Source organism: Mustela erminea, chromosome 7, assembly GCF_009829155.1.
Source record: "Mustela erminea isolate mMusErm1 chromosome 7, mMusErm1.Pri, whole genome shotgun sequence".
Lineage (NCBI taxonomy): Eukaryota > Metazoa > Chordata > Mammalia > Carnivora > Mustelidae > Mustela > Mustela erminea.
The window spans coordinates 55,820,943-55,847,000 of NC_045620.1; the positions used below are offsets into that span (position 1 = coordinate 55,820,943).

At 44.1% G+C, this 26,058-nt stretch overlaps 1 protein-coding gene across 4 annotated transcripts in view; it reads right to left on the bottom strand.

Moving 5' to 3' along the window:
- The window catches only part of NCK2 (NCK adaptor protein 2), a 154,283-nt gene that overhangs the window by 38,361 nt on the left and 89,864 nt on the right, over window positions 1-26,058 (bottom strand). For all 4 annotated transcript variants that reach the window (XM_032351680.1, XM_032351677.1, XM_032351679.1 and 1 more), the window contains one exon: window positions 716-957. In XM_032351680.1, the coding sequence (XP_032207571.1) occupies window positions 716-941 (226 nt within the window). In that variant the 5' untranslated portion in view covers window positions 942-957. The remainder of the gene's footprint in view (window positions 1-715; window positions 958-26,058) is intronic.

Genomic DNA, 26,058 nt, shown 5'->3' on the forward strand with positions numbered 1-26,058 from the left:
GAAGCAGTCACTACTGTAAATATATCAGGTATGTGCACTAAGACAAGAGGGGACACCATTAACCTGAGGTGATTCAAGGTGGTCTGGGTCACGTTGGGATACAAGGCACGTGGGAAGAAAACCGGGTGAAAAAACAAATGGGTTGAGGTACCATTGGTCCCCACCTGAGTGACGGCTGTCAGCCTCTGGCATCACGCTGGGGCGTGCCCACAGCCACCTGAGCTAACACTGGCCAGGGCTGTGGTATGGACATCATCTGTCCAGGACAGGGGAAAAACCCACCCAGTTCAAAGTGCTCTTCGCTCCTTCCCACTCTATGCATGAAGGCACGTGGACAGGGTTGTGTGAGACGCAGAAGACCTGATGCGGTGATGCAGGCAGAGTGGCTGACATTTTTGGAGGTGGTAATTCCCCATGAGGAACCTCCAGAAAATGGATGCCAGGAGACCGAGACACATGCGCAGGGGTCCCTACCACACAGAAGTGTCAACCTCCGTTAAGACTCCAGACTCTAAAATCTACAGGAAATGACAAGCATGGTATTTCTCCAAAGACAACTAGAAAGATGTCAACTTTAAAACATACCTTTTTAAACACACATCCATGAACTAGAAGGATGAACGCTCTCCCCTCCAAACACACCAGGCTTCTTCGCCTTGCCTAACAGGAAGTAGTTGAGCTCTAATCCGGGTCCTCCCGCGTGGGGCGCACTCACCTAGCGTGTCCTTCAGGTTCTTCACCAGGGAGCCCTTCTTCAGGCTGTTCTTCCTCTCCACGTAGTTGGACGGCACGTAGCCCGTCCGGTTGGCCGCGTTCCTCACCCGCCACCACGTCTTGGAGTCGTCCAGCAGCCATAGGCGCTCGTTCTTCTTGATGTCCAGCTCCTGGTCCTGTTGGGCTGTGTAGTCCCACTTCGCTATCACAATAACTTCTTCTGTCATCTTTCATGGAGTCCTTCTGCCAGCAAAACATTTGGAGACGTTCATTAGAGAACCAACCAAACACTTCACCCTGCGCATCAACTTGAAAAATTATGCACTGACAGCTTTTATTACAACTTGGCAACCAGTTTCCTCCTGGGTCTCGAAATGACCTTAAGATGACCTTCTTTCAGCATGCTTTAGTATTCTGTTTAGAGACAGCAACTTAAGAAAACAAATCCTCATTTTGTACACTGGGAAATCTGCCTGCTGGGCCAAAACCGAAAATGAACTTTCCAAAAATTCTAAGTAACGATGTCATAATTAAATGTGTTCACTTGATTAAGTAACAGCAGCTCCTTGTAGCTATGTTTATAGCCATGTCTCAAGATCGGCTGCATTTTATGAGTGCACTTAATGTACACACACACCCAAACTGCTCTTATAAATTAAAACTAAAATAAATGTGGTATCCTAGACAGGCTCCTGAAACAAAAAGGAAATCAGTGGAAACAACAGTGAAATCTGAACAAGATGTTGTTAATAGTAACACATACCAATGTTTGTCCGTTAGTTTTGACAAATGTACCATGGCTGTGGGAGATGTTAACACTAGATAGCAAACTAAGGAAAGGATATATGGGAATGCTCTGTACTATCTTTGCAACTTTTCCATACATATGAAATTACTCTTGAGGGGCACCTGGGGGGCTCAGTCAGTTAAGCATCTGCCTTCGGCTCAGGTCATGACCTCAGGGTCCTGGGATTGAGGCCTGAATCCAGCTCCCTGCTCAGTGGGGAGTCTGCTTCTCCCTTGGCCTTTGCCCCTTCCCCTACTCCTTCTCTCTTTCTCAAATAAAATATTTAACAAAATAAAATAATAAAATAAAATTACTCTTGAAACCTGGACACTCATAACTGGCAAAATTTGGAAGTGATCAAGATGTCCTTCAGGAGGTGAATGAATAACCTGTGGTATATCCAGGTAACGGAATGTTACTCACTGTTAAAAAGAAATCAGTTATCAAGCCATGGAAAGGCACTGCTAAGTAAAGAAGCCACTCTATAAAGGCGACCCCCGGTCTCATTCTCACAAAGACCCTTTCCTTGACAAAACTTTAGTCAGGCCCCTCTGAATCCTCTTTCCAGACTAGGCCTCAACCTCTACACTTCCACATTTGTCTCTGCGTGTCCCAGTTTTACCAAGAATCCTGCCAAGCTGGTTTAGCCAGAATCCTCCACTCTTACCCAGGTGATGCCCCATTGCCTGGCGTACCTTCAGGAAGACTCCTGTCAGGTCAGTTTACTCAGAATCTCTCCTGATATTTCCTCTCAGTAACTCCATTCATCTATGGCCTACCTTACTCCTTGGCTATGAACTCCCATTTTTCCTTCTTGTATTTAGAATTGAGCCCAAATGTAACTCCCTTGCAGTAATGCCTCAGTAAATTCTGCTTCACCCTTCTCCCCACCCCCATCTATCTATCTATCTATCTATCTATTTATTTATTTATTTGACTGACAGAGATCACAAGCAGGCAGAGAGGCAGGCAGAGAGAGAGAAGGAAGCAGACTCCCTGCTGAGCAGAGAGCCCGACGCGGGGCTTAATCCCAGGACCATGACCCGAGCCGAAGATAGAGGCTTTAACCCACTGAGCCACACAAGCGCCCCTGCTTCACCCTTCTTCAACAAGTGTCACGAATATTTTTTCTCTTTACCGATGCCAACTCTATGACATTCTGGAAAAAGCAAAGCAATGGTGATAGTAAAAATATCAGCGGTTGCCGGGGCAAGGGAGGCAGGTGGGATGAACAGGTGGAACATAAGATTTTTAAAGGAGTGAAACCGCTCTGTATGATACTTTAATAGTGGATACACGTCATTATACACTTGTCGAGACCCATAAAACAGGCTACACCAAGAGCGAACCATCCCAAAATATAAAGTTTATTAAAACCAGAAATAAATATAGTATATTATACATCTAGTTAAGACAGTTTTGGAAGTAATAAATAGCAGAGGCATAGCTGAGTGACTGAAATGAATATAGTTATCAACTGTGTCAGCAGCTCCGTACTTTTTGGGTACAAGATGGCCCAGTATTTCTTCCAGCAAAAAATTCGATATTCAGTCCTTCAACTGACTGCGTTTCCTTAAAACTTGGAAGGAAGGGATAACAGAAAGACTCTTGACTAAAACCCTCTTCCCCTCTGACAGAGACAATTCCTCATCCTTTTCTAGGGATGACTTTAGGATTATACAGGGAATCATGTGCATTGGCTCCACGGAGGCCCAAACACCATTTTTAAATAACATGACACTTTCTACTGGATGCTAAGGCAACTTATAAATAATACATGTTCTCCTGTTTCTTGAATTAACTTCCAAATTTAGAGATAACAAACCTTTTGGGAAGGAGGAAATATTTAATAAACCTTATGCATAATGTATGCAACATCCAAGAGGACAGAGTTTCACACAACGCTCATTTCCAAGCTGGAGACCATTTTGTTACATGCTTTTGGGAAATCTCCAGGCCCTACTATGTATTTCTCTCTCTCCTGACCTTTCTGTCAGGGTTAAACTTTTCACAGTCATAAAGGCGGTTTTTCTTTTCTTTCTTTTTTTCTTTCTTTCTTTCTTTTTTTAAATAATAATGAGAGCAGTAATAGGATTGGGGCTCAGAGAATATCCCATTTGAATACCAGGTTTGTTTCTTAATTACACAGTTTTCAAGAGAGTTCTTTTTTTTAAAGATTTTTTTTTATGTATTTATTTGACAGACAGAGATCACAAGTAGGCAGAGAGGCAGGCGGAGAGAGAGGAAGGGAAGCAGGCTCCCCGCCGAGCAGAGAGCCCGACATGGGGCTCGATCCCAGGACCCTAGGATCATGACCCGAGCTAAAGGCAGAGGCTTTAACCCACTGAGCCACCCAGGCACCCCTTCAAGAGAGTTCTTAACAAGACCAGCCCATCACATAAGACCAATCAGAGCAATTTATTTCTTTCCAGCATGATTTAACTGCATGAACAGCAGTCAAGTATGGAGCTAGCTTGGCAGAGTACCCTAACATCACTGAGAGCTTAAACACATGTGGTGCCTGGGCTCTAACACAGACCAGTGGTATCAGAATCTTGAGGAGTGAGGTCTGAGCATCAGGTTTTTACAGTTCAGCTTTCTGGCAGGCCTTAGAAGGGAAAAACCAAGTAAGAGGGAACTAAGTCACCACATGCCACCTCAGGATACTTTCCTTGGGTCATTAGACTATGGATGATCACTAGAACTTTGAGTGTGTGATGGGTACCTGACACAGGTCAATTCGTTTAATCTCCAGAACACCCACCTTTCAGGAAGTTGGTATGTTTTAGGAGACTGAAGATCACAGAGATTAAGTGATGGGTGGAACAACAGAATCAGGATCTGAGCCCCGGGTCTGTCGACTCCCAAATTAGTACTCATGTGCCCCCTTTCGGGGTGGGTGGCTGGGTGAGGGTCTAATGTGTGATGCGCATTTTGATGGGCTTATTTCAATCCGGGAAATCTAGGATTCTAGACCAGGTGAAAATAAAAAGTTCCCCCGCACCTAGAAAATGATAGCAATGGGTTTCAAATCTATTCTAAGTGACTTAGGACAGCTTCCCATCACTATAAAAACTTCACGAAGTCAGCCAATCAATAGGTGCTTTGTCCCAGTGCTTCAGACGGTAGCCAATCAACAAGCACCTCACCCCGATGGAGCCTACCAATCAATAATCACCTCACCCCAAAGGTAACAGAATCCACCAATCAATAAACGCCTTACTCCAGAGATTGAGTGTTAGCCAATCAACAGCAGTGCCAATGGAAAGAAGACGAGATGGGAGTAATAGCAGGGACGACGGAAGGAGGTGATGCTTACCCAGGTGCATGGCAGGAAACCGGGATGTGGGGAAAAGGGAAAGGAGGCTGATTTCAGTCTTAGAAGGTGGGTGGGTGGGGGAGCTGGTCAGTGGAGCCAGAGAGGGGCTCTCCAGGATTGAGAGGTCTAAACAAAAGAATTAAGGATACTAAGCAAGAGAATTAAGAATAATGACTCCAGAAAATCATTTAAAATAAAAAGTGAGCAGAATATGTTATCTCTGGATTTTTTTTTTTTTTTAACGTTTTTAATTCCAGTTAGTTAACAGACAGCCTAACAGTAGTTTCAGGTGTATGACACAGTGATTCAACAATTCCAAAGAACACCCAGTGCTCATGACAAGTGCCCTCCTTAGTCCCCATCTCCTATTTCATCCATCCCCCGACCTACCTCCCCTCTGGTAACCATCAGTGTGTTCTCTATAGTTAAGAGTCGGCTTCTTGGTTTGTCTTTCCTTTTTCCCTTTTGCCTGTCTCTTTTGTGAAATCACCTAGTATTTGTCTTCCTCTGACTTATTTCACTTAGCATTATACTCTCTAGATCCAGCCATGTTATTGCAAATGGCACGATTTCACTTTTTATGGCTGAGTAATATTCCATTGTATATGTATACCACATCGTCCTTATCCATTCATCAGCTGAAGGGACACTTGGGCTGCTGCCATAAGCTGGCTACTATAAATAAAGCTGCTCTAAACCTAGGGGTGCATGCATCCCTCTGAATTAGCGTTTCTGTATTCTTGGGTTAACACCCAGTTGTGTGAATGCTGAATCATATAGTACTTCTATTTTCAACTTTTTGAGGAACCTCCATACTGTTTTCCACAGTGGCTGGAGCAGCTTGCATTCCCACCAGCAGTGCAAGAGAGCTCCTTTGGGTGTCCTCTGGTTTGGTTTTGTGTTTTTTGTTTGTTTACTTGTTTGTTTTTAAGCCATTTCAATGTGAAGTTCTGTACCTTTCCCCTGCTCTGCACATCGCCCTGTAGCCCAGCAGAGGTTTCATTTTCCTTCTCTTTGCCAACACAGGTCAGAAAAGCCACCTGGAGGCCCATCTGGAGGCAACTCCAGGTTGGCCAAGAGTTCAAATCCCATCCCTTTTGCTCAGGGGCTCAACAGGAGGCCACGTTCTTTCAGTTGCTATAGTGTGTAGGATATATTGGAATAGAAAGAAATGCAGCTGAATCAAGATTATTCCATACCAAAATAGATTTAATTTTCTAATAGCAAGAAGCCTTAACAGAACAAAGTCTGAAAAAGTACACTCTAACTGCTGAATGTTAAGTGAGACAGTATTTTGATTTAGTCTAAGTATCAGAGAGGTCAGCACCCAAAAAGTAGGCACATTTATCACTCCAGCTTAGGCAGTTCAAGAAATCTCACTTTTGCCTTTGTTAACTGTAGCTAATTAAGTTATCATTAAGTTATTAAACCAACAGAAAGAAGAACCACATATTTGATATCATACAGCCAGATCCTATCTTAAATGGCACGTGGCCGCTGTAGAATAGAGCTTAGCAAGAACCTCATGTCATACTGGATAAAAGGCACACTCAAAGAACCTAGCAAATGAAGCCGCTTTTTTCAAGATTTAGGTGGGAGAAGATTAAAAAAAAAAAAAAAAAAAAAAGTCTAGAATAGCTATAAAAACTTTCTTAGCTCAAAGGTTTTCACTAATTCCTAAAATATCTAGGGCCCTATTTTCTTTCTAAAAAAACAACCCTGTCCCACCATGTGGCAGTGGTTGTTTGGGCTTTAGGCACCTGGTTTGATGCGAAGTTCAAGGATAAGGTGGACTGATGATTCAAGGTTAATATACGACTGCCTTGTGGGACATCTGGGTGGCTCAGCCGGTTCAGTATCCACCTCTTGGTTCTGGCTCAGGTCATAAGAGGGACCCGCGTTGGGCTCTGCCCTCAGCACAGAGGCTACCTAAGACTCTCTTTCTCTTTCCTCCTCTGCCCCTCCCCCCATATGCTCTTTCTCTCTGAATAAAAATAATTCTTAAAAAATTTTAAAAGAAATACATATATACATCTGCCTCATTTACACTTCTACCAACAAACTAATTTAGCTCACTAAAGAAAAGACTCACAGAGCTTTGAAAAACTGCCAATTTCACTTTGCAATATAAACCGTACATGGACAGAATAGGATTTCTTAAACTTAAGTCAAAATGAATAGATAGATAAGTAGACAGACCAAAAAGGTGTAACTCCTTACCCCCAGAATATTAACTTGGAATTTCATAAAAATATCTATGTGCACACGTGGATACAGACCTATCAAAATATACGTGTCTATGGGCAAATAGTGTAGAGAGCAATCATGTAGGAAACGAAAGTAAGACTATGTGAAAAAATTTACTGTCCTCCCTACTTTGATTTTCAACATACAGTCTGAATTACTCAAATAAAACAATTTACTTCACTACAGGTCTAAAGGACTTTTTTTCCTTTGCAATATTTCATGCCTTCAATGTAGTCAACCTATTATTATGGAAAGTCATTCAAATATAGGCTTTTAACAGATGAGGAACAAAAGAATGATAGCCCCCCCAAAGGTATCCCGAACCTCCTATCTACAAACCCGCGAATGTGCGAATGTGCTAGATTACATAGCAGAGTGTAATTAAGGGAGCTCATCAGCTCATTTTGAGAAGGGGAGATTATCCTGGATTATACAGGGGGGGCCAGTGCAATCACAAAAGTCCTTACCAGCAGGAGAGGGAGGCGGAACAGTCAGAAATTTGGAAACGCTGCACTGTTTCATTTGAAGACAGAGGAAGGCGCTGTGAGCCAAGGGAAGAGGGCAGCTCCATGAGCTGGAAAAAGTGAGGAACAGATTCTCCCCTAGAGCCTCCAGATGAAACACAGCCTGGCAGAAACCCTGATTTTAGCCCTGTGAGCCCAGGTATGGGATTTCTGACCTCCAGAAATGCGAAGAGGATAAGTGTGGGCTGCCTTAGGCCACAACAGCAAACCCATGCAGTGAGTAAATTCCGCTAAGGTCAGCCCCAAAAGGGAACACCTTCTGGGTTTTCCCTCCTGTATTACAATGCCTTTGTCTCTTGGTGTCTATTGGCAAATATCTAAAAACAGGACACTTGCATTAAGGAGATATACTCAAAGAAACCGTCCCAGAAGCAAATGAAATGCCTTCTAACTTCCTTATTAAAGTCTCAAGTTGTGCTGTAGATGAAAGACTTGCCAGATGCCAACTAATTTGACAGGAGTTGGCAGGAATGTGCGGTACCCTGTGGGGGAAGAGAAAGGCCAGTTGGTGGCTATTTACAAGCAGGATCAGTAATTACAGCTAATACACTTCAACTTTAAGTAGGACACAATATGGAATCCAGAGGCTGTTCCAACTCACAGTAAGTTAATTAAGCCATGACAAGAGTCAAGGTCTTACTACTTCGCCGAGGCACACAAATGCCACACACAAAAGAGAAAATGTTCAATGGCGCGAGGCTCGCTGCACCTTTTTACCGCAGAAGGAGAGAGGTGCCAATGCAAGCTGCCAGCTCAGTGGTTGAGGGGTGCATGCTTGTAGGTGAGCAAAGCCATCCCCCTCGTCCCTACACGACCCTGCTGTGTATGTGCGAGCTTATCAGATGTTTCCGGCAACCTTCTGAAACAGAGGTCATCTACAGGTATCGTCAGTGACTGATCATCCTCAGGCATAATTAAATAACCTATCCAAATCCACGGGGCTGTGAAGGGCCTGGACAGGGGTCTGAAGCCGAAGCTTTATATCCGTTATCCTCTCCGGCCTTGGAGTGTTTGCCGGGAGCAGAATTCTACAGCATGTCTAGAGAAAAATCCGGAGGGCAAGGCAGATACGGAAACCTAAGAACCAAATTTCAATTTTCTTTTTGATAAATGGGTAAGCAAAAATCCTAAGGGAGGAAGAGACCAGGTGCTCCTGGTCTTCCAGGTGCCGTCCAGGAAGGCCTTGTTGGCTTTTTAACAACCCACTGGAGGAGGGGCAAAGGCAGACCAGCTGCAAGGGATGTTTCCCCGATTGCCAAACACAAAGTTGAAGAGCTCAGTTCCTCCCTTGGTGCCAGTGCAGGCCCACTGGTGTTGCCTCCCTGCAGCCGCTCCTGCTAAGCAGGGCTGAAAGGGACAGGGCTCAGGCTTCCGACACACTGAGAGAGCCCAGCGGGTTATTTTGGACAAGGTATTTTTTATGATTTGCTGCTAATTCTGTTGGATGACAGAGCCTGTGGCCTGTAAAGTCTCTGAATTTGCAAAGGTTCATTTGTGATTGTTCCTCTCTAGCTGGAGAAGGCTAGGGTTTGAAATGCAGTCGTAACACCAACCAGGCAGGTGACGCGGGAGGAAGTTGCCTGACCTCTCTGACCTCCATTGCTGTGTTTGGCGGTGGGGTCAGGGCTTCTATGAGGATGAAATGAAACAATCCACAGGAAGTACCTGCTACCTGGTCCATGCTGGATACGTGGCAGACATTCTTGCTCCCCCTACGTCATGGGATGCCCATCACAGGACTCACTAGACTTCAATGCGGGGCTTCAAAAATACATCACCCTAGATTATGACAGTTTCAGCTAAAAACAGTGAAAGAATTTAAAATAACAGTTAATACCCAATGCTCTAAGGTAGTGTCACAAAACTGAGATGCCATAGTGCCATCAATCCTATTTTGGAAGTTTTACCAAGAGATCCCCATGGGTCGCAGGTACACCCTGGCTCCTGCTGGGGCTAATACAGATGATATCTGCTTGCATTCAGCCTAGAGAGAATTTTCATGTGTCCACAGTATTTATCACAATACATTTTATAGACAAATAGGTGTAGCCAAGTTATTTCCAAAACATAAATGTTTTAAAGATTTTATTTGTTTGAGAGAGAGAATGCATGGGGTGGCGAGGGGCAGAGGGAGAAGCAGACTCGCTCCTGAGCCAGACATCGGGCTCGATCCCAAGACTCTGGGATCACGACCTGAGCCAAAGGCAGACACCCAACTGACTAAGCACCCAGGTGCCCCTTAAAACATAAATTTACAGTGTGTGCTGAGGTTTATTCCAGAGAACCGGCCAGTGAAACACCACCAAAGAGGAGAGGTCACTGGGCTTTTTTTCTTCTTTTCCTTTGCTGCCTGCTCCTCCCTAGTGCTGCTGGCCCCTTCCCCACCCCTGTAGCTCTGCAAGCAAGCTCCCTGCTGGCTCCAGGGCTCTTGCTCTGGGCTTCTATTCCCAGTGCTGCTGGCTCTACATCCCACCAGCGTTCGTTCCCACCCACCCCACCCCTCACGGGGCTTGCCCTCATGACTCAGAGTAGCTCTGACCACTTTCTAAAGACTAATTACAGTATCAGCAGAAGCTCAAGCACACAATCTGCCACACGATTTCTTTTTTTAAATTGTGGTAAAATACACATAATGGAAGATCTACCATTTTAACTAATTTTAAGAGTACAGTTCAGTGGTAGTAAGTACATCACACTTAGACAACCTGCATCTCCAGAGCTTCTCCGTCTTCTAAAACTGAAACCAGATACCCATTACACACTAATTTCCCATCGCCCCTCGCCCCCCACCCCCCCACCCCCCCAGCAACCACCATTCTACTTTCTGTCTCTATGAATGTGACTACTCATATAAGTGTTGTCCTTCTGTGCCTGGCTTATTTCACTCAGCATAAAGTCCTCAAGGTTCATCTACATTGTACCAAGTGTCAGAATGCCCTTCCTTTTTAAGCCTGAAAAATATTCCATTGCATGGATAGACCACATTTTGTTCATCCATTCAACCAGCGATGGACATACGGGCTTACTTCCCTCTCTTGATTTTTATGAATAACATTGCTGTTGAACATGAATGGGCAAATATTTCTCCAAGACTCTGTTTTTAATTCTTTGGGGTACATACCCCAAAGTGGACTGGATCATATGGCAACTGTTTCAATTTTTTTGAGGGGCCTCTATCCTGTTTTCCATAACAGCTGGCACCATTTCCAATTCCCACCAGCAGTGTACAAGGTTCCCAGTTTCTCCACATCCTCATCAACATTTGCTATTTAGTTGTTTGATAGCAGCCATCCTAGTGGGTTTGTACACATACTTTCTTAAATGAACCTTCTTTTTAATGGATACTGAAGAGGATTTGTTAGTGGATGGCAATTCTCAAGAAAAAAAAATTTTTTTATTAACATATAATGTATTATTTGCCCCAGGGGTACAGGTCTGTAAATCATCAGGCTTATACATTTCACAACACTCACCATCCCCAATGTCCATAACCCCACCACCCTCTCTCTACCCCCCACCCCCCAGCAACCAACCCTCAGTTTGTTTCGTGAGATTAATAGTCTCTTATGGTTTGTCTCCCTCCTGATCCCATCTTGTTTCATTTTTCCCTTCCCTACCCCCACAACTCCCCACCCTACCTCTCAAATTCCTCATATCAGAGAGATTATGTAATTATCTTTCTCTGACTGACTTATTTCACTCAGCATAATACCCTCTAGTTCCATCCACGTTGCAAATGGCAAGATATCGTTTCTTTTGATGGCTACATAGTATTCCATTGTGTATATGTACTACATCTTCCTTATCCATTCATCTGTTGATGGACATCTAGGTTCTTCCCATAGTTTGGCTATTGTGGACATTGCTGCTATAAACATTCAGGTGCAGGTGCCCCTTCGGATCACTACATTTGTATCTTTGGGGTAGATACCCAGTAGCGCGATTTCTGGGTCATAGGGTAGGTCTATTTTCAACTTTTTGAGGAACCTCCATGCTGTTTTCCAGAGTGGCTGCGTCAGCCTGCATTCCCACCAACAGTGTAGGAGGGTTCCACTTTCTCCACATCCTCGCCAGCATCTGTCGTTTCCTGACTTGTTAATTTTAGCCATTCTGACTGGTGTCAGGTGGTAACTCACTGTGGTTTTGATTTGTACTTCCCTGATGCTGATTTGTACTTCCCTGATGCTGTACCCAAGGAGTACAGGTCTACAATTGACTTGGAGCGCTTAGAAAGAAAATTTTATACTTTATAATTCATCTCTGGTATTCTGCTCTATCCCATGCCCATTTTTTTTCTTTTTAAGTGAACACTATTAATTTATATACACTAGCAGGATCAGACACTCCCCCAAATTGAACCATATTAAGAAAAACACCTCAAAATGTGAGTTTGGATTACGGAAGAGTGGGAGGAGTCAAGATGGCGGAGAAGTAGCAGACTGAGACTGCTTCAGCTAGCCGGAGATCAGCTAGATAGCTTATCTAAAGATTGCAAACACCTGAAAATCCATCGGCAGATCGAAGAGAAGAAGAACAGCAATTCTGGAAACAGAAAAACAACCACTTTCTGAAAGGTAGGACCGGCGGAGAAGTGAATCCAAAGCGACGGGAAGATAGACCCCGGGGGGAGGGGCCGGCTCCCGGCAAGCAGCGGAGCAACGGCGCACAAAATCAGGACTTTTAAAAGTCTGTTCCGCTGAGGGACATCGCTCCAGAGGCTAAACCGGGGCGAAGCCCACGCGGGTTCAGCGTGGCCTCAGGTCCCGCAGGGTCACAGAAGGATCAGGGGTGTCTGAGTGTCGCAGACCTTGCGGGTATTGGAACGGGAAAGCCGGCTACAGAGACAGAGCCGACAGTAAGCTCACAGCTCGGTGTTACCTTGAACTGGTCGCAGGCTCGGAGAGCTCGGAGCGCGGCCGGAGGTCAGGCAGACGGGAGTAACTGGGCGCTGTTCTCTGAGGGCGCACTGAGGAGTGCGGCCCTGGGCTCTCGGCTCCTCCGGGCCGGAGACCAGGAGGCCGCCATTTGTATTCCCGTCCTCCGGAACTCTCCGGAAAGCGCTCAGGGAACAAAAGCTCCTGAAAGCAAACCCGAGCGGATTACTCACCCCGGCCCCGGGTAAGGGCGGTGTAATTCCGCCTGGGGCAAAGACACTTGAGAATCACTACACCAGGCCCCTCCCCCAGAAGATCAACAAGAAATCCAGCCAAGACCAAGTTCACCTACCAAGGAGTGCGGTTTCAATACCAAGGAGAGCAGCAGAATTCCAGAGGAGGAGAAAGCCAAGCACGGAACTCATGGCTTTTTCCCTGTGATTTTTTTTTTAGTCTTGCAGTTAATTCAATTTTTTCTTTTTCATTTTTTTGTTTTTTTCTTTTCTCGCCTTCGGGTAATTTTTTTTTTTTTTAACTGTTACCTTTTTCTTTTTTAACGATTTTTTACTAGTTTATCTAGTATATATATTTTTTCATTTTTACATTTTTCTCAGGTGTTTTCCTTTTTTTTTTTAATTCTTTTCTTTTCTTTTTTCTTTTTTTTTTCTTTCTTTTTTCTTTTTTTTTCTTTCTTCCTTTTTGAACCTCTTTTTATCCCCTTTCTCCCCCTTCACGATTTTGGATCTCTTCTAATTTGGTTAAAGCATTTTTTCCTGGGGTTGTTGCCACCCTTTTAGTATTTTACTTGCCCCTTCATATACTCTTATCTGGACAAAATGACAAGACGGAAAAATTCAACACAAAAAAAAGAACAAGAGGCAGTACCGAAGGCTAGGGACCTAATCAATACAGACATTGGTAATATGTCAGATCTAGAGTTCAGAATGACAATTCTCAAGGTTCTAGCCGGGCTTGAAAAAGGCATGGAAGATATTAGAGAAACCCTCTCGAGAGATATAAAAGCCCTTTCTGGAGAAATAAAAGAACTAAAATCTAACCAAGTTGAAATCAAAAAAGCTATTAATGAAGTGCAATCAAAAATGGAGGCTCTCACTGCTAGGATAAATGAGGCAGAAGAAAGAATTAGTGATATAGAAGACCAAATGACAGAGAATAAAGAAGCTGAGCAAAAGAGGGACAAACAGCTACTGGACCACGAGGGGAGAATTCGAGAGATAAGTGACACCATAAGACGAAACAATATTAGAATAATTGGGATTCCAGAAGAAGAAGAAAGAGAGAGGGGAGCAGAAGGTATACTGGAGAGAATTATTGGGGAGAATTTCCCCAATATGGCAAAGGGAACGAGCATCAAAATTCAGGAGGTTCAGAGAACGCCCCTCAAAATCAATAGGAATAGGCCCACACCCCGTCACCTAATAGTAAAATTTACAAGTCTCAGTGACAAAGAGAAAATCCTGAAAGCAGCCCGGGAAAAGAAGTCTGTAACATACAATGGTAAAAATATTAGATTGGCAGCTGACTTATCCACAGAGACCTGGCAGGCCAGAAAGAGCTGGCATGATATTTTCAGAGCACTAAACGAGAAAAACATGCAGCCAAGAATACTATATCCAGCTAGGCTATCATTGAAAATAGAAGGAGAGATTAAAAGCTTCCAGGACAAACAAAAACTAAAAGAATTTGCAAATACCAAACCAGCTCTACAGGAAATATTGAAAGGGGTCCTCTAAGCAAAGAGAGAGCCTACAAGTGGTAGATCAGAAAGGAACAGAGACCATATACAGTAACAGTCAACTTACAGGCAATACAATGGCACTAAATTCATATCTCTCAATAGTTACCCTGAATGTTAAGGGCTAAATGCCCCTGTCAAAAGACACAGGGTATCAGAATGGATAAAAAACAAAACCCATCTATATGTTGCCTCCAAGAAACTCATTTTAAGCCCGAAGACACCTCCAGATTTAAAGTGAGGGGGTGGAAAAGAATTTACCATGCTAATGGACATCAGAAGAAAGCAGGAGTGGCAATCCTTCTATCAGATCAATTAGATTTTAAGCCAAAGACTATAATAAGAGATGAGGAAGGACACTATATCATACTCAAAGGGTCTGTCCAACAAGAAGATTTAACAATTTTAAATATCTATGCCCCCAACGTGGGAGCAGCCAACTATATAAACCAATTAATAACAAAATCAAAGAAACACATCAACAATAATACAATAATAGTAGGGGACTTTAACACTCCCCTCACTGAAATGGACAGATCATCCAAGCAAAAGATCAGCAAGGAAATAAAGGCCTTAAAGGACACACTGGACCAGATGGACATCACAGATATATTCAGAATATTTCATCCCAAAGCAACAGAATACACATTCTTCTCTAGTGCACATGGAACATTCTCCAGAATAGATCACATCCTCGGTCCTAAATCAGGACTCAACCGGTATCAAAAGATTGGGATCATTCCCTGCATATTTTCAGACCACAATGCTCTAAAGCTAGAACTCAACCACAAAAGGAAGTTTGGAAAGAACCCAAATACATGGAGACTAAACAGCATCCTTCTAAAGAATGAATGGGTCAACCGGGAAATTAAAGAAGAATTGAAAAAAATCATGGAAACAAATGATAATGAAAATACAACGGTTCAAAATCTGTGGGACACAACAAAGGCAGTCCTGAGAGGAAAATATATAGCGGTACAAGCCTTTCTCAAGAAACAAGAAAGGTCTCAGGTACACAACCTAACCCTACACTTAAAGGAGCTGGAGAAAGAACAAGAAAGAAACCCTAAGCCCAGCAGGAGAAGAGAAATCATAAAGATCAGAGCAGAAATCAATGAAATAGAAACCAAAAAAACAATAGAACAAATCAACGAAACTAGGAGCTGGTTCTTTGAAAGAATTAATAAAATTGATAAACCCCTGGCCCGACTCATCAAAAAGAAAAGAGAAAGGACCCAAATAAATAAAATCATGAATGAAAGAGGAGAGATCACAACTAACACCAAAGAAATACAAACTATTATAAGAACATACTATGAGCAACTCTACGCCAATAAATTTGACAATCTGGAAGAAATGGATGCATTCCTAGAAACATATAAACTACCACAACTGAACCAGGAAGAAATAGAAAGCCTGAACAGACCCATAACCAGTAAGGAGATTGAAACAGTCATTAAAAATCTCCAAACAAACAAAAGCCCAGGGCCAGACGGCTTCCCGGGGGAATTCTACCAAACATATAAAGAAGAACTAATTCCTATTCTCCTGAAACTGTTCCAAAAAATAGAAATGGAAGGAAAACTTCCAAACTCATTTTATGAGGCCAGCATCACCTTGATCCTAAAACCAGACAAGGATCCCACCAAAAAAGAGAGCTATAGACCGATATCCTTGATGAACACAGATGCGAAAATACTCAACAAAATACTAGCCAATAGGATTCAACAGTACATTAAAAAGATTATTCACCACGACCAAGTGGGATTTATTCCAGGGCTGCAAGGTTGGTTCAACATCCGCAAATCAGTCAATGTGATACAACACATCAATAAAAGAAAGAACAAGAACCATATGATACTCTCAATAGATGCTGAAAAAGCATTTGACAAAGTACAGCATCCCTTCCTGATCAAAACTCTTCAAAGTGTAGGGATAGAGGGCACATACCTCAATATCATCAAAGCCATCTATGAAAAACCCACTGCAAATATCATTCTCAATGGAGAAAAACTGAAAGCTTTCCCGCTAAGGTCAGGAACACGGCAGGGATGTCCATTATCACCACTGCTATTCAACATAGTACTAGAGGTCCTAGCCTCAGCAATCAGACAACAAAAGGAAATTAAAGGCATCCAAATCGGCAAAGAAGAAGTCAAATTATCACTCTTCGCAGATGATATGATACTATATGTGGAAAACCCAAAAGACTCCACTCCAAAACTGCTAGAACTTATACAGGAATTCAGTAAAGTGTCAGGATATAAAATCAATGCACAGAAATCAGTTGCATTTCTCTACACCAACAGCAAGACAGAAGAAAGAGAAATTAAGGAGTCAATCCCGTTTACAATTGCACCCAAAACCATAAGATACCTAGGAATAAACCTAACCAAAGAGACACAGAATCTATACTCAGAAAACTATAAAGTACTCATGAAAGAAATTGAGGAAGACACAAAGAAATGGAAAAATGTTCCATGCTCCTGGATTGGAAGAATAAATATTGTGAAAATGTCTATGCTACCTAAAGCAATCTACACATTTAATGCAATTCCTATCAAAGTACCATCCATCTTTTTCAAAGAAATGGAACAAATAATGCTAAAATTTATATGGAACCAGAAAAGACCTCGAATAGCCAAAGGGATATTGAAAAAGAAAGCCAACGTTGGTGGCATCACAATTCCGGACTTCAAGCTCTATTACAAAGCTGTCGTCATCAAGACAGCATGGTACTGGCACAAAAACAGACACATAGATCAATGGAACAGAATAGAGAGCCCAGAAATAGACCCTCAACACTATGGTCAACTAATCTTCGACAAAGCAGGAAAGAATGTCCAATGGAAAAAAGACAGCCTCTTCAATAAATGGTGCTGGGAAAATTGGACAGCCACATGCAGAAAAATGAAATTGGACCATTTCCTTACACCACACACAAAAATAGACTCAAAATGGATGAAGGACCTCAATGTGCGAAAGGAATCCATCAAAATCCTTGAGGAGAACACGGGCAGCAACCTCTTTGACCTCAACCGCAGCAACATCTTCCTAGGAACAACGCAAAAGGCAAGGGAAGCAAGGGCAAAAATGAACTATTGGGATTTCATCAAGATTCAAAGCTTTTGCACAGCAAAGGAAACAGTTAACAAAATCAAAAGACAACTGACAGAATGGGAGAAGATATTTGCAAACGACATATCAGATAAAGGACTAGTGTCCAGAATCTATAAAGAACTTAGCAAACTCAACACCCAAAGAACAAATAATCCAATCAAGAAATGGGCAGAGGACATGAACAGACATTTCTGCAAAGAAGACATCCAGATGGCCAACAGACACATGAAAAAGTGCTCCATATCACTCGGCATCAGGGAAATACAAATCAAAACCACAATGAGATATCACCTCACACCAGTCAGAATGGCTAAAATAAACAAGTCAGGAAATGACAGATGCTGGCGAGGATGCGGAGAAAGGGGAACCCTCCTACACTGTTGGTGGGAATGCAAGCTGGTGCAGCCACTCTGGAAAACAGCATGGAGGTTCCTCAAAATGTTGAAAATAGAACTGCCCTATGACCCAGCAATTGCACTATTGGGTATTTACCCTAAGGATACAAACGTAGTGATCCAAAGGGGCACATGCACCCGAATGTTTATAGCAGCAATGTCCACAATAGCCAAACTATGGAAAGAACCTAGATGTCCATCAACAGATGAATGGATCAAGAAGATGTGGTATATATACACAATGGAATACTATGCAGCCATCAAAAGAAATGAAATCTTGCCATTTGCGACAACATGGATGGAACTAGAGCGTATCATGCTTAGCGAAATAAGTCAAGCAGAGAAAGACAACTATCATATGATCTCCCTGATATGAGGAAGTGGTGATGCAACATGGGGGCTTAAGTGGGTAGGAGAAGAATCAATGAAACAAGATGGGATTGGGAGGGAGACAAACCATAAGTGACTTTTAATCTCACAAAACAAACTGAGGGTTGCTGGGGGGAGGGGGTTGGGGAGAAGGGGGTGGGATTATGGACATTGGGGAGGGTATGTGCTTTGGTGAGTGCTGTGAAGTGTGTAAACCTGGTGATTCACAGACCTGTACCCCTGGGGATAGAGTATTACGCCTCCATCAGAAAGGATGAATACCCAACTTTTGTAGCATCATGGACGGGACTGGAAGAGATTATGCTGAGTGAAATAAGTCAAGCAGAGAGAGTCAATTATCATATGGTTTCACTTATTTGTGGAGCATAACAAATAGCATGGAGGACATGGGGACTTAGAGTGGAGAAGGGAGTTGGGGGAAATTGGAAGGGGAGGTGAACCATGAGAGACTATGGACTCTGAAAAACAATCTGAGGGTTTTGAAGGGACGGGGGGTGGGAGGTTGGGGTACCAGGTGGTGGGTATTATAGAGGGCACGGATTGCATGGAGCACGGGGTGTGGTGCAAAAATAATGAATACTGTTATGCTGGAAATAAAAATAAATAAATAAATAAATAAATAAATAAAAAAGAAACAAAAAAAAAAAAAATGTGAGTTTGTAGGTGTTCATCACCAAGCAACTAATTTTACTACATGAAATGCCTGGACACAACCAGAATTCCAAAGACTAGACTAGTAAGTCAATACGACTCAGTAGTGCCTCAGAAATATTCCAGAAGAGAGAGAATTGGAGTTCTGTTGCTTCAGTAGAATCTAGTAAGTGTTATTCTTTATACTACTTTTAGACATAATTTACCACTCAGGCCCTGAGAGTATCCATTTTACTAACCTTTGCTATCTGGTCTCCATTTCTGCATGAGCCTCTTAGACATTAGTCACACTAAGAAGCAGATTATGAATGTTAAGGCCTGAGTACCATCATTTGGAGACTCGCTCTCAACATAATAAGCCAATTTTATCATACAGTATTAATTGTAAAACACATGGAATTCCAAATACCTGCACTGGACCTGGAACCAACAGACACCACCTTACACTGACCTGGAAGACATCACAGTAACGGGGTCATGAGACAAAGGAGAACAGTGGAAACCACTCCCTCCGCCCCTCCTCCCCCAAAAGCAAACTCCTACAGGCAGAGCAGGGAAATGGCTAGGCAGACAGGAGAAATGAGGAGATACTGGTAAAAAGGATGTAAGCTTTTTAACTATAAGATGAATTAGGTCTGACATCTCCTGGAAAACAGTGACTACGGTTGATAATAGTGTATTGGATAATTGAAATTTGCAGAGAGAACTTCAATGCTCTCACCAAAATAAATAAATATGTGCTGTGATGGGTGTTTTCATTAACATCTAGGTGGGGAGAATCCTTTCATGATGTATATGGTAAATCACCACAATGCACACTTTATATATATATAACACAATTTAATTTGCCAATTACACATCAATAAAGCTGATATTAAAAAAGGAAAATATTCATCTATGAAAACGGACATTGTTCTCTTTGGTGAAATTTGGCCCTCTGTTAACCCAACCAAGGGAGTGTGAAGTATTTTTAGACAATGCATGCCCACTGCTCCCAAAGCAGACACACAACCATGGATGGCCATTTTTAGGGGTTTATTAGGCTTTGCTATTTTTCCCCATGAAAGTAACTGTAATTGCTATAACTTCAGTATCTATTTCTTAAACATATCAAAATGTAAATGTCATGAGTTTTCTTGGTTTCCTAATGAATTCAGCCTCGCTAATCAATACCTGACCTTCTTCCTGACCATCTTGTTATTCACAGTCCTCTGCCTAATGTGGAAACACACACAAGTGAAACAAGCAGCACAGTGACTTTAAAAACACTCCATGTTATCAAGGTCTCAGTGTTCAAATATAATTAAGGTGCCAAAATCATTTTCATTCTTCAGATATGCAAGGTTTGTGCCCACATTCCCAAGTCCTCTAGGTTTTCAATTCTCCTATATAATGGGGGAAGAAAAATTACTGAACAGCCGTCCTTACCTAGCCCCGCAAATGGGGAGCTTTCCCCGTCATGCTGAGGACGGAGCCTGGCCCAGGTCAGGGATCTGGAATATGGAAGGGATCCTGGCTACTCCCATTTTTTACTCACTACACATACATACCTACAAATGCTTTTGTTAAGATAAATACTGACGGTTATTCCAAACATGCAACTCTTTTAAGGATGTCTTCGGGGAGCTAGGTGGCTCAGTTGATTAAGCATCTGCCTTCGGCTCATGATCTTGGGGTCCTGGGATCTAGCCCTGAGGCAGGGAGCCTGCTTCTTCCTCTCCCTCTCCCACTGCTCCTGCTCCTTCTCAATCTCTCCCTCTCATTTGCACATGCTCTCTAACAAATACATAAAATCATAAAAAAAAAAAAGGATGACTTTCCTATCATTTCACAAAACAGAAGGAGGAAATAAGAATTTCCAACATCTATGCCTGACTTTTTGAAATAAATTTTATTTTTTAGAATGGTTTCATTTTGGGGTGCCTGGGAGGCTCAGATGGTTGGGGGTCTACCTTTGGCCCGGGTCACAATCTCCAGGTCCTGGGATCAAGGCCAACTCAGCAGAGAGTCTGTTTCTCCCTCTCCCTCTCCCCCTGCTCGTGCTCTTTCTACCTCTCTAAGTTAATCTTAAAAAAAAAAAAAAAAAAAAAAGGTTTCAATTTCCTCTACTGTTAACACACTACATCAGAATCAGAATGGCACATTGGGACAATCAATAAACCAACACAGATACATTATTAACCAGAGTCCATATTTTATTTGGATGTCCTTGGCTTTTACCTAATACCCTTTTTTAAAATCCGCAAACATGCCCAGAAGACCACATGTCTGCTCAGGCCCTTCTTTGCTGTGACAGTTTCTCAGACTCGGCTCGTCTTGACAACTGTCCAGTTCTGAGGGATACTTGTCAGGTCTTCTGTACAACGTCCCTTGCCTGGGATGCATCTGGTGCATTTCTCCCTGTGCAAGTGCTGTTAGTGGTTTGGGGAGCAACAGCCCAGAGGCAAAATGCCGTATCCATCGCAGAGGATCAAGGAGAGATCCTGTCCACGTGACTCACCACTGGTGATGCTGACCTGGCTGAGGTGTGTCTGTCAGGTCTTCCCTCTTCCAAGTCTGTCTGTCTCTTCTCCACACTGGGCTGTTGGGAAGGATGCCTCTTAGAAGCATCTGCCCTTGGGTGGGGCTTCCACTCCACCTCCCTCGAAGATGTGGTATCTACCGAAGTTAGATTCCATTCCACACAGGAGACTTGTCTCTCTTCCTGGTTTAAAACTCATTCATTCATTTGCATCGGGGTAGATGCACAGAAACTTATTTGAGCCACACTCTGGCCACAATCCAGGATTGCTTATTGATTCTGTGGCTCAAACTGTTCTAACTTTGGCTTCTGGGAACTCTTTCAGTTGGCTCCTGTGTTCCTTTGCTATTCCACCATCACCGTGTGTGTGTGTGTGTGTGTGTGTGTGTGTGTGTCTGAGTGTGTGTGTGTCTGTGTGTGCTAGGAGTCCATCCTTGTGCTCTGGCATCACGAGACAACTCCAGGCTCCTCCTGGACATCTGCTCCAGTCCCAGAATCAGTACAGCTGGTGTTAAGGTAACCAGTGGTACCTACATCCCACTTTGTGTGCATTTTATAGACTCTAGCCCAACTCCTGGGTCACAGCATTGTTGAAGAAAGTAAAGAGGCCATCCCGTGGGCCTGCTGCGGTCTGGCTTTGATTAGCCTTCGCTCTCTCTAAGCAGTGCTGTTAACAAACACCTCTCCCTGGTCCCTAACGTACCTGTCGCTATGTCTGACTGACTGTCCTCAACCCCTTCTCCCACTGCCTACTCCTCCTACAACCCCAGCTGGGTCCCATCCCCATCCTCACCAAGCAGGCCTCCCTGACCCCACCTTCGGTCTGCTGTACATACTTCACACTACCGCAGGCGTAATTATTTTTACCCTTGATTTAGGTGAGCCGAAACTTGGTAACATATGTCAAGAGCACCTCAGGAGATCCCAGGTGCTATGAATCAGGGCTCTGACATGGTCACCCAAAGTCCCAAGGAGGCACGGAGAAAACTCTGGTCGCATCTACCCTCCCCCCTGCCCCAGGGCAGCAGAAGGTGCTACAGAGGCGCTCCGAAGCTGCTGATGGGTCCCACTTGATACTTCTGATCACCGGCCCAAGCAAGTCCTGGGTGCTACCAGCAGCTCGCTCCATGTCCAAGCGAACTCCCTCCGTCCATCTGTACGGGGTTTGTTTCAGATCTTCCTTCTCCCTCCACTAACGTGCCCCACCCCTTCTGTAGTGTCAGGTGATGAACAACCTTGCCTCGTACGGAAGCAGTCCAAAGGAAATGTCTACCTGTCTATGCCTGTGAGCACGCCACCTGTCCCTTTGTTCCCAGGGCGGGCAGCTGAGCGCCCTATGGAGGCCCGCCCTCCTCTGTGCTCTGAACCCCACCCCTCTACTTCTGGAGGAACCTGTTGGTCCCCACCCCACCATGTCCCTAGGACGCTCCTTTCTGGATCATCTTAACTGTACGGTGATAGCTGACACTGTCCATTAGTGCTTTCTTGAGCGCGCCCCCCACTCGGCTTCTGGGCAATCATGCGGCCCTGCTTTTCTTCCTCCCAGAGCGCCCCCTCAGCTCCCTGCTGCTCCTACTCTGTTTCAGATCCAGATGCAGCGGCAGCCAGGCTGTCTGGGAGCCGCTACTCTGTCTGCTTGCTGCCTGGGTGATTCTGCCCGTCCTCCTAGCGCAGGGCGCCACTTTGATGTGGGTAGCTTCCAGAAGTCAGTCTTCACCCCTGCTCCTCCCCTCAACGCCAGACTGTTCCACCCAAGTGCCTAGGGAATGCATCCACTCAAATGCCCAACGTGGTCCCAAATGGCTCACACCCAGAGACAATTCCTCATTTTCCCCACCAGAAACAAAAGGAAATGAGTCAAGTCAACAACAACAAAACCTGCCTGCATCTCCTTCTCAGTGTTCCCTTCTGAGTAAATGGCATAAAAGACAACCATCCATCCAGCTGCCTGTCCAGCCAAAACTCTTGGAGCCATCCTGCAGCCTCTCCTTCCGCACCACCAGCCCCGCACAGCACACCCTGCAGCCTCACCTGAAAAATGTCTCCAATCCAACCACTTCTCCTCCCCTCTACTGCCCTGCTCCAAGCCAGCAGCCCCTCTTGCCTGTGACTTTCTCCTAACAGGTCTCTCTGGGTCCAGCCCTCCACCTCCCCCGCTCTGCTACCCTAACAGCAGCCTTGTGAGACCTGTACAACGGATGGTGATTTGTGTCACTCCTCTGTCCAAACCTTACTACGTCCCATCACATCATAACAGAATCTGGAGCCTTTACAAAGGTCTCAGATAACTTGACCTTGGGCCGTACCCTCCTGCTCCTCACCCCTGGCTGTCTCTCAGAACCACCAGGCGAGCTCTTGCCTGAAACACCGTGCCCCCGACATCCACAGACTTTCCGTCCCCTCGTGCTGCCTTCTTATTTCCCTGGTACTTCCCAGGAGTACTTCATGCATGTCTTTATTGATTAATTGTCTATTTTCTCCCACTGAATACTATTTGTTGCAGACAAGGACTGTGTGTCCTTGTAAACAAAGTGCTCAGGCAGGCCTGAGCCCATGCATGTCCCCTGCGAGCATCTGAAAGAGGGAGTGGGTGAATGTCCCATGGATGCTCTTTATCGGGAGGGGCGGACAGCCTCCCCCAGAGGAATCTGCTCGTGGGTCCGAGCTACTGAAAGGCTGCTGTGTCCTACACTGAAGTCCCAGTTTGCTGTTGGGAGTCACATTGAAGATGCTTCATCTAAAACAATCTCACTCCTTGAGATAGCCATTGTTGTTCTACATAATAGGGGCTCTTGACTCATGATGGCAGCCGTAGAAGAATTCCAATTAAAATCTTAAATGTTATACTATTGAGCTACTTTGGGTAAAAGGATAAAAGTACATGGAATAGACATAAATATTCATGAAATGCGGATCAATAACGAAGAGGGACTCTTCCAGCTCTTTCTAGCAACTAATGAGCACGGAGACAGATACAAGAGACGCCAGTTTAGGCGAACCCACAACACGTCTGAGAGCACGCCGGCCAAGAGCAGAGCACACACCTGGTGAGTAGGCTCTAAGCACCGTTAATAAGATTCCAGCACTGGAAAACTCTGTATTTATCCTTTTCAACCCACAATTTTGAAATAGGCAATTGAGCACTGAAACAATGCCAGATGGATATGGTCCTTTCAGCAGAGCTAGAAGAATACAAGACTCCCTTTTACGTAAAAGCATTAAAGTTTCTAACTAGTGGAATCCATTGCTGGCACGGTAGAAGACTGTTAAGAGGACATCTGGATTCTCAAGTAGGAATTCCCGAATGCCACAGATTGAAATCTGATGAAATATACTTGAAAAGAAACCGCTGTAGGCACTGCACACAATGACAAAGGGCTGGCATGTAGAAGACATAAAAACCCTTGAAGTCCAGAAGAAAAAGACCAACAGCTTGACTGAAAAGTGGGCCAAGGACACGCTCCTTGCACAGAAGGGCGGCACAAATGGTGACTACATACCCGAAAAGATCTGCCGCATCCATAGCTCGAGAGCAGAGTACGGAAGATGCCTTTTGACTCCAGAAGGATAAAAATGAAACAGGTTGATGACACAGGTGTGAGGAAGGCTGGGGAGATGGAAATGGAATGACCAGCATTGAAGACGATTTGCTAGGCTTTTCATGGAAGCTCAACACAGCATGAAGTGCCCGGTGACAACTTCACTCCAAGTCACAGGTGGGACTGCTGTGACAGAGAAGAGAAACGAAGCCAAGCAAGGGGAAAAGGGAGTAGGGTGTCACACAGCAGTGACACAGAAGCAGGCCTCCCCAAACCACTTAGATGACTCCCGGAAACCAGGCTAAGTAGAGGGAAAAAAAAACCAAAGGACATCCTACATGGTATCATTTTTGGAAAGCCTGAGACCGACCAACTAGACAATATTGTTCAGGCTCACCCATGCATGTAGTGAAATGAGCTTTAAAAAGCAAGGGAACGGGGACACCTGGCAGGTGCAATCAGCAGGACATGCAACTCTTGATCTCAGGGTCATGAGTTCGAGCCACACATTCAGCGTAGAAATTACATATTTAAAAAAAAAAAAGATAAAAAACTAAGAGAGTAAGAGAATGGGCTGGTGAGTAAATAAATGAGGGAGAAAAGACAAAGGTCCCCAGAACAATTCCAAATAAATTATGTAGCTCCTCCTCATCAAGGAGGGGGAGCCTAACTCCACTCATTTAAGAGTGGTGGCACTCAGACCTCCTTCCAAGGAGGACAGCACGAGAGGGGCATGAGGAGGAACTATGGAGCCAGCTGGTCAAGGCCAAGGTCATGTTGCTTAGGCAGATGGACAGTACATACCTTGGATATTATGTGATGAACAATGGCACTTTACTACTTTGGTCTCCAAAGAATCCCACGACCCTAACAATGAAGATCAGGTAAATCCCCACTGGGGGACACCTGACAAGTGCTCAAAACCATCCAGGTCACCAAAACCAGGAAAGTCTGAGGAACTGTCACAGCCTGAGGACACATGACAACAACGTGTAATGTGCTCTCCTGGGTAGGACCCTTAGTACCGGGGAATTTTCCACCCTCTGAAGCGTACTTTGATATTAATATAGCCATTCCTGCTTCTCTTTTGATAATGATTAGTGTTTGCATGGTGTGTAATTTTTCATCCTTTTGTAATCAACATATATGCAGACATATATACATATGCATGCCTCTAAAGTGTCCCAGGATATGACAGAAGAAGAGACAGAAGCTCCTCAG